Source organism: Pteropus vampyrus, unplaced genomic scaffold, assembly GCF_000151845.1.
Source record: "Pteropus vampyrus isolate Shadow unplaced genomic scaffold, Pvam_2.0 Scaffold173, whole genome shotgun sequence".
Lineage (NCBI taxonomy): Eukaryota > Metazoa > Chordata > Mammalia > Chiroptera > Pteropodidae > Pteropus > Pteropus vampyrus.
In genome coordinates this window covers 2,672,144-2,681,568 of record NW_011888954.1, presented here as the reverse complement: position 1 = coordinate 2,681,568, position 9,425 = coordinate 2,672,144, and the positions used below count along the sequence as shown (strand labels likewise).

Below are 9,425 nucleotides of genomic sequence, written 5' to 3'. Positions count from 1 at the left end.
ATAACGGCAGCCGGTGCCTCGACCGCTTTATCATTTCAGTTTCCCATTTTACACTTGAGGAAACTGGGGCTCAGCAGAGGAACGGAAGTGGCTCAGGGTCACCCGGGGAGCAGCGCGGGGCAGGATTCCACACCAAGTCTGTCTGAGCTGACTCCAAGCACACACACCCCTCCTCTGCCCACCACTGGGGAGAAACCAGAGAAAAACAGTGAAGAAGAGCTTTGCTGTGGGTGGTTCAAGAAAGCTGAGCAACACTGACTTTGTTCCTGGTCCAAACACCCCATGGCCTCCACCTGCTTCTTTAATTCCCACGGTGGAGTGTCTCGGCATCTGCTCACTGACAGCAGGCCTCCATTCGAACCTTACTTCTCTTTTCCAGTAGAAGGGGAGGAGACAGTTAAAGCCATTGAGGTGCCCCAAGTTGTTCTGAAGCTAGGCGAGTTGCTCCCTCCATGGCCTTGCAGGGAGCTCTGCCCTACTGGCTTGGAGACACCCCCAAGTTCCACCCAGCCATGGGGACAGCAGAGGGCCGGGCTTGGTGCCTCCACCCCGAATTGCCTGGGTCCCAGTGAACCATCTGAGAGGGCCGGTTATTTGTAGGGAAGGTAGTAGGAGGGGGAGTAGTGAGATGATCCCCCCTTAGGCACCTGCTGGACTGCCATGTTTGCAAGATGTGCATACACTCTGTTTGCCTCTTGGTGGCTCCCCCAAGAAACTGATAGTTTACAAAGGGCTGGCAGGTCTCACAGGCACAGGACTCTATACATTCATGGCCATTGGGTAAATGCATCTATTTCCACTTCGCAGTTCTTTTCTCTGGGAACTTATTTGTTAATGTGAAAATAAATGATGCAGGCACAATTGCCCAATGATGCAAACGTATGCAACGGACATCCTGAAGGAGCTGCACAGAGAGGATGCTGCGGAATGTCCCTGGCAGGGCTGGTGCGGGAGCCAGACCTTTGGCCCAGTGTTCCCCTAAAGTGCCTGTGGAACTCCTTCAGGAATTCCCACCATCCCAAGTCTGCTATGAGTTCCCAAAATTCTCCCCAGACATTGCAGCCCTGCAGAATCCTCTAACGGCCCCCTCTCTGTGGCTGGCAGGCACGAGGTGTGTTGGGGGCTGTGGAAGAACTGGGCACTGAGTAACAGCACCTGAGACGAGAGGCCCAGGGTCTTCAAGAATCAGTCTAGGAGTTAGCCATGAGGCAGACAAAGATTTGAGTAATGCCCATCTTGCATCTCGTATAGCACATGAACCTGGAGCCCACGAGGCCTACGCTAACTTCTAAGAGGTGACATTTCACAGGAAAGCTTCATTATGTTCTAAAGTTTCTTTTAATACATGTATCTTTTTTTTGTTGTTTGATTTTTGCTATTCTATAACCTCTTAATAAAACCGCTTGTTAGGACCAAGGTAGCTGACTATTTGATGTAAGAACTCTGAATCCTTATTTATGTTATCTCTTCATGCCATTTGCTTATATATTTATTGCCTGTCTCGTCAGTTACATATTCACCCCTTTGACATCTGCCTTCCTGATAGCAATAAAACTTGAAGAATGGAGGGAAGTTTTCTAACTCAGGTTTTAAGCACCTATTTAAGAATTAACCTCTACCTCTCAAGGACGAAGTGAGTGATGTCTTGGGAACTATACTAGGACATAGAGAAATGAAAGATGCTCATGGTTGTTCTCTCTCTTTCCTAAGGATTTATTAGAGGGTAAATCAGAGCCTCACTTCATCGTGGAAGGTGCAAGTAGATTTGACATCCAACAAGGAGAGGCAGGTAAAAACTCCACTTCTCTTCCGTCCCTGGATTGAGAGAGGCTGCTCAAAGTCAGCCTCCAGATAGGGAGAGGGGGAGGGGGTGTCCACCCAGACCCTCAGAATTCTGCCCCAGCTGCTGAGAGGGCAAGGCCAGCCTTCTCAGTGCTGCTGTGGATAGACAGACAGCTCATAGCCAGTCCTATACCCCGCAAGTCGGCTTAGCAATGGATATGAGGAATTATTGAAGAAATGGAGAAAATGGATACAAGGTTTCGTCTGAGCACTGAGTAGAGAGAGGCATCAGCTGCTGGGAAGATGGGAGGGAAAGAGAGACCAAGAAAGGGGAAGTAAACATTTATTGAGCTTCCGCAAGGGCTGTGCTAGATAATTTGCATATGCAATTTCCTTTGTGCCTTGCAGCATCCCCACTCTATATATGTGGAAACGAAGGGTCCGAGAGGTAAAATAATTTCCTTAATATCACATAAGCAATAGTGACAGAGCTGGGTTTGAATCAGGGCTGTTCGACTCCTTCCCACCTACCAGCTAGCCAGAGGGCAAAGTTGTGGCTAACAGCTAAGCAGTGTGGACAGGGAAGAGGAGGGCCTGCCTTGAAGGAGACCCCTGAGTGGTATCAGGAATGGCCAGGAGAAACCCCTGAGCAAGAGCCTAGGAGTGGAGGGGCAGGACTGGCTGGGAGAGGAAAGTGGACAAGGAGATGGGAGATAGCAAAATAAGACAGCAACTCTTCTGAGAACAGATTCTATGTCCTTAAAATGTCAGCTTACAAATTATGCCTGTACTTGGACTTCACCTGGTGGAATCATGGTTTCTTGGGCCAAGTCGATAAAAGCCTCCATGACTTGTTTTCAGTGTTGGAGAAACCCCCTCCTAGTAGAGCTTCACCCGATTGGAGAAGGGACCACTCTGAGGGCGGAGTTTTTGTGGCTTCTGCACCCAGCACAGTGCCCGACATGAAATGACATTCAAATAATTGATTATGTTGAAGATAAAGGAGGGAAGACTCAGGAGAAGGGATGATACTCGTGATCAGAGGGCCCACAGTGACATCCAAGGAGAAAGTCAAGCTATGTGTCCCTCAAGGGGGATGAGGAGAGAACTCCTATGTGGTCCCCAATACGGGTGAGGGCTGAGCAAATATTAGCAAAGAAAAGCACCAACCTGTTTTCTGAAATTGTAAGAGTACCATTGCCACTGGTGCTGACAACAAAACTCACTGTAACTTTAGCTCCGGACGCCTCTGGCAAAATGAGAATCAGAAAGCAAGTTGGCCCACTAGCCCTGCCGAAGCCTGGCTGGGCCTTTCCTGACCCCTTTAAACCACCATTCACCTCTAACCCTTTCTTTATCACTTGGAATCATCCAGTCAATCATTCCCCCAAGTCTCCTTTCTCAGACAAAAAAAAAAAAAAAAAATCATTATTCAGAAGAAGGTATGTGGACTCTGGTAGCGAAGACCTGTGAAATACACGGAGTGGGGCTTCCAGGTGTGTCCTACCTACCTCTCATGCTTGGCTCATGTCCCCTCACAGGAGATTGTTGGTTCCTGGCAGCACTGGGCTCCTTGACACAGAACCCCAAGGATCTACAGAAGATCCTGATGGACCAAAGCTTTGACCACCAGTATGCAGGGATTTTCCGTTTCCGGGTACGGGCGCTGCTGGGATGCGCTTACATGGGTTTCTCTGTGAGCACACGGAGGGACTCTCTTGAATGTTCCCTGGGTCTGGCAGCGTGAGATGTAGAAGAGACACTTGTATGTTAGTTACTCTGCATAGCTCTGAAAAGGAACTTGAGCTCATGATCTGACAACGTGGGAAATACAACAGTTAAAATGTTTCCAAGTAAATTTTTTAAAAAGCAGAAACAATCAGCAAAAGAAGAGAGTCATTGATCAAGAACCCTGTACATCACTGAGCTTTTCGTCTATGTCTATTCCTGTGCCTCATATTGTTAATTTGATGACTGTAGCTTTAGAGTAAGTTGTAACATCTGGTAGGATAAGTTCTCCTTCATTATTCATTATTCTTTTTCTGAAAAATATCTTGGTAATTCTTGCACATTTATTCTTCAATGAGAATTTTTAAAATAATTTTGTCTAATTAAAAAGGAAAGCCGCTGTAATGAGGAAGGGAGCAGCATTAAAGTTACATATTAATTTGAAAAAAAAATTACATTTTTATTATTTTAAATATTTTTCCCAGAAACATGGTCTAGCTTTCCATTTATTCAGAACTAGTTTTATGCTCTTCCATAAAATGTTATAGTTAGTTATCTTTTCATATTGGTGCCGTGCCCTTCTTGGTAAAAGTATTCCCGAATATTTTATAGTTTTATAGTTTATGTGAATGAATTTTCTCCCCTCATTTCTAACTAGATGTGGCTGGAAAGAGAAAAGCAACTGCTCATTATATATTAAATTTTATGGAGCCACCTTACCAAATTACTTTATTTATTCTAATTTTTTCTTTAGTGAAGTCTGGGTTTTTTTAGTTATCTAATATTATCTGCAAATAAAGATAATATTGTCTCTTAATATTTACAGAACTTATTTTATTCTTTGGCCTTGTCACATTAGTTAGAACCTCACAATTCTGAGTAGCAAAATCCTGCCTTCTCTGGATTTTGGTAACGTGCTTTTCTGGCACACTGTTCCTTATATACACTGTTGGATTCAATTTGCTAAAAATTTTATTAGAATTTTTGCATCTATGTCATATGTAGAATTGAAGTCTAGTTTTTTATATTATGTTTGAGTTATGCTAACTTTTTAAAGTGAGCCCACTGAGCTTTATATACTTTGATCTGAAATAATTTGAACAATGGTGCTAACCATTGGTTGTCTGATTTTTGAAAGTAGATAATAGTTAAAGCCTCTGGACCTATCTCCTTTTTAAAAGTGATTTCTTTAACAGTTCCAGTGTGTTCAATGGCTATTGATCTACTTGAGACTCTTATTTCTTCTGGAGTTAATTCTCGAAGTTTATTTTTTGCCAGGAAAGCCAACTGTTCCTTCTATAGTTCTAAATTTATTGCCAAAAAGTTGCTTATATGATTCTCAGAAAATTTATTTAATTTCTTTTACTCTGTAGTTAAATCTTCTTTATCAATCCCAGTTCTATATTTTTATTTTTTCTTTTTTTCTTAACCTAGTTTTTCTTAATCCGACCAGTCTATTGTACTGGTTTTTGAATGAATTAATTAATTTATCGTTTTTACTAGTCTGTCTATTCTTTCTTTGGGGGTTGTTTTCTATATAATTTCTTTCAATTTATTTCCACTAATTCCCGTTTACTTTCTCTTTGTTAATTTTGTTTTTTTCCTGAATTTTGTTGTTATTTTCTGAAACTTCACACTTAATTCCTAGTCTTTTTTTAATGATAGAAGCTTAGGACTTTAGCATTTCCTCTGGGACCTTATTCATACCTATAGATTTTGATATAAAATATCTTACTTTCATTAATTTGAAAATAATATGTTTTTAGTTTTAATTAAGTTTTATAGGGGGTAATCTGTTGGTTGTAGAGTTTTAGATTTATTAAATTATGGTCAGAAAATATAATAAATCTCTACATTTTGGGAAATTGCTAAATTTTGTTTGTGACCAAGTCCATCATAGTTTTTGTAAATGTTTTATGGACATACAAGAAGAATATATATTATCTAAAGATCATGGGTTTTATATGTAGAATCGAACTCTCTAATTTGCATATAGTATTATCTGCAATTATCTCTTTTATCATGGCTTATATTTTTGGTCTGTGTGATTTGTCATATTCTAAAAGAGGCAATGTGAATTGAATTTCTTCCCCAAAGTTACAGTTTGGAGGATTCCTCTTACATTTATAGATGTTCTGGCTTTACACTTTTCCTGCTATATTCTTTGATGTCAAAGTTTATGTTCTTGCTATCTGGTTATTGGAATAAAAGCTTACAAATATCTCTCTTATATATAATTCGTTGGGCCTTAAATTCCTCTTTATCTGATATTCATAATGCTGCTCCAGCTTCCTATTATTTACATTTTCCTGTTCTATCTTTGCTCGTCTCTTCATTATCAATCTCATTGTTACTATTGTTATAAGTATGTTTCTTGTACAAAGCATATTTAAAATTTATTGTTCACCATTGTTTCTTTCACTCTTCATTTTCCCTTATTTTAAGGCTTTCATTATAATTTCATCTTCATTAAGTAAGAGTAGGTAAGAGTAGTTCTTTGAATAATTTCCTCAGATTACATGAGGCTTTCTCGTTTGCTCTTACTTCAGAATATTTTTGTTGGGTTTAGAATTCTTGGATTACATTCCCTTTTCTCAGGGGTCTATAGACCTTATTCCATTGTCTTATAGCTTCTAATGTTGCAGAAGAAAAATCCAATGATAATCTATGCTTTTGACTTTGTATGTAGCATGTTCTTTCAAACTGCAAGTGTATCAGTCTCTCTCTCCCTGGTGCTCAGAAATTTCTCTGGAATATGTTTAGATTATGCCTTTTTAAAATTAATCTTGCCTGGAATTCAGCAAGCCTTTCTATTCTGAAGACCTGCCTCCTTTTTCTGCTGGGCTAAATTTCCCTCCATTATTTCCAAGCATCCTCTTTTATCCTGTTCTCTCTTCCTGAGTCCAATTATTTGCATACGAGATCTTCTAACAAGTGCCCAGGTGATGCTGCTGTTGCTGGTCCCAGGATCACACTGAAGAATGAGCTAGAGGATGCTGAGTTCAGCTGTGTCTGAGCTTTGCTTCGGGTGGTTGGGACAACTTGAAGCCAAGGAAGACAAACTCTGCTCTTCTGGGTGTTGAAGAAAGTCTCACAGTTCCCTATAAAGAGCTGCAGTGCTGACCTCTGTACATGTCTTCTCATCACTCTGACCTTGGGCACCACTCTCTGGAAAGGACCCAGTGCCCAGGCAATGTGTTCACTTTGCCCAAAACACTTCTGGTTTCCCTCAGATACTCGGGTGTTGGCAAAATGGCACCAACATGCTTCTTGGAGGGTGCAGACATTATCCAGATGCCAGCCCTCCTCATCCACAGAGGTGAACAAGGAAAGACAGGTCTGTGGCTTCGTTCTTAACCACTAGTCAGGCCATTTGCATCCTTTCAGGGAACAGTGATCTTATCTGATGTTCTCTTTGTATAGGGAGAACAAGCTTTGTGTGGGAAGATGGGGGTGAGAGTGATTTCTAAGGGGGAACCAATGAGAGGAGCTCATTCAAGCCAGGACTCACTCATTCTTGATGGCCCACTCTGTGCCAGGCACTATCCTAGGTGCTGAACCAAAAGGCTACTGAAAAACAGTTCTTGCTTTCAAAACTATAATATCACTTTTACGATCTCGTCTGATCCGAATCACAGCCCTGCAAGGTAGTTCTTACTCCTACCATCATTGGACAGATGAGGAAACTGAAACATGGAGACTTAAGAGATTTACCCAATGTTTGTCGCTCAGGAAACTAAAGGTGAAAGCAGGACTCAAGCACAGTTCCACCGACTGGATACTGTTTTCTACAATTTGCTCTTCCACGAAACCCAAATCCGGATTGGGCTGTCTTTTCAGTACTTCCGTCTAGGAGCTGGGGTTAGCTTTCCTTGGTGCTTTAGTCACATATCATGATCTCCCCCTATAACAGCCTGGGTGGCTCTCAAGTGCAGCTGCCTACGTCTGTTACTGCAACAGGCACATGAATCCACATCTGCACCAGAACCAGCTGCAGTGCTCCGGTTCATCGGTGACCATGAAAACATCTTTGCTTTATCTCCACTGACATCTCTGTCTTGGTCTCCATCTCATCTTTGAAAGTACGTCTTTCGTTGATGCAACAGCCCAACACCTGGGACATCCAGCCGTGGAAAAGGCCACGTGGACGGCTTCCTGTCACTGCTGAGCCAGGTGATAGATTGTATCCACCTGGCTTTACTGTGAGCACACCTGTCAGAGACCTGCCTTCACCAAGGCTCAGACCTGAAGCCGGAAGCCCTGCTGCTTATCCAGCACAGCAGGGACCATTGAAGAAGCTCCACAAGGCTGGCTTTGTTATAAATTTTCCTCATTTGGCAATGTCCTGGGTGAACCAATAAGAGTAGAATGCTGAAGATTCAAACAGTCTGTTTTGGAGAGGAACATCTGCTTCATTTGCACTCTTAGCAGTAGTGGCACCAGCCGGTTTCGTCTCTGCTGCTCTGATGGCAGGGCCAGGGAGAAGCTGTAACTGCTCCATCCTCCTGAGCACTTCTCATCATTCGGCCTCCAGGCCTTGGCCCACGCTGTCCTTACCATCTGGGATGCTTTCTCTATCTCTTTCTCCACCTGCTTAGACCCTGCCTCCCTCAAGCCTTCAGCTCCCAGTGGGCTCTCCTTCCTTCCCCTATGACAGCATCTGTGTCCACCGTCCTCCTCTGTTATTCAGCATCTGCTTCTCCTACTGCCAGTTTGTGCAGAAGCTGTACCTGGAGCATTTCATGTTTGGAACTCGCAAAGGACTTGCCAAAGTGAGGCCAGAGTTAGTAGCAAAGTCAACTTAAATTCCAAGCCTCCTTCTTCTCTGTCAGTATTTTTCTTGACTGACTTGGTCTGTGACTCATTTTCTCCATCTGCCAGTGGAGATGATATGCCTATCCCCTTTCCATCAACATGGGATGAGATTTATTCTGGGTAGGGTTTGTTTTTGCTTTGTGGAGGTCACATGGTTATCTTTTGGCATAGGTTGAGGGTCCAGGAGCTCCCTCCTGCTTTGATTCTACTAAGCCATATACTCATCTCTCTTCCAGTTCTGGCGATGTGGCCAATGGGTGGAAGTGGTGGTCGATGATCGCCTGCCTGTCATAAACAAGAAGTACCTCTTTGTGCATCCTCTCAGCAACAACCAAGAATTTTGGCCCTGCCTGCTGGAGAAAGCCTATGCCAAGTAAGGATAGGCTCACCCCTCAGCCCAGGGCCTTGACGCTGGCCCTGCCTACCCAGCTGTGTGCCCTAATACATACCTCCACCAGTTGGCTCTGAGACTTTTGGCAGCTTTACTGAATGCAAATGATGCCCCTGGAAGCATCAGAGCATTTGCCGCCTGGGCATCCACCATAAATAATCACTGTGTGTAAGGCTGTGTTGGGGCCTTTGGGAGGAACCCAGAGGCACATAGTGAAGGGTAGGCAGGGTAGAGACATGTGCTGACAATGATTACTGTAAGGGCTGGTGTAAGAGCCCAAATAAAATATAACATCATGGTCATAGTCTGTTTAGAGGGCAGAAGAGAGAGAAAGCAGTCTTAACTTTCAGACTCACAGGGAGTCAGGCTGAGGCTATGCAGAGATGGTGGCATTGAGTAAGGCCTTGAAGGATGGGTAGACTTTCAGCAGGGGGAGAGGAGATATGTGGGGGAGGCATCCTCAACAACAGGAATGATTTGAGCAGAGACCTAGAGGTGGGACAGTTCAAAGTGAGATTGGGGTAGTGGGGGCCTGGTGTGACTGCTGTGGGATTATATTTATGCAGGGGGTGTAGGGCAGGAGTTGCTTGTGTATGGTTCAAACACCATGATTCAGGGGCTATTTTCTGGTGTCAACAAGCTCAAGGACTATGAACACCCCAGTTCACATGTTTTACTTAGTCTCTTTGGGTTACTTTGACTCAACAGA

General features: G+C 43.3%; 1 protein-coding gene across 1 annotated transcript in view; it reads left to right on the top strand.

The window, feature by feature from the left end:
- CAPN13 (calpain 13) overlaps positions 1-9,425 on the top strand; it is a 51,332-nt gene that overhangs the window by 7,507 nt on the left and 34,400 nt on the right. Inside the window, exons 2-4 of the mRNA XM_011370750.1 lie at positions 1,711-1,789; positions 3,324-3,439; positions 8,562-8,698. Coding sequence (XP_011369052.1) covers positions 1,711-1,789; positions 3,324-3,439; positions 8,562-8,698 — 332 coding nt within the window. The remainder of the gene's footprint in view (positions 1-1,710; positions 1,790-3,323; positions 3,440-8,561; positions 8,699-9,425) is intronic.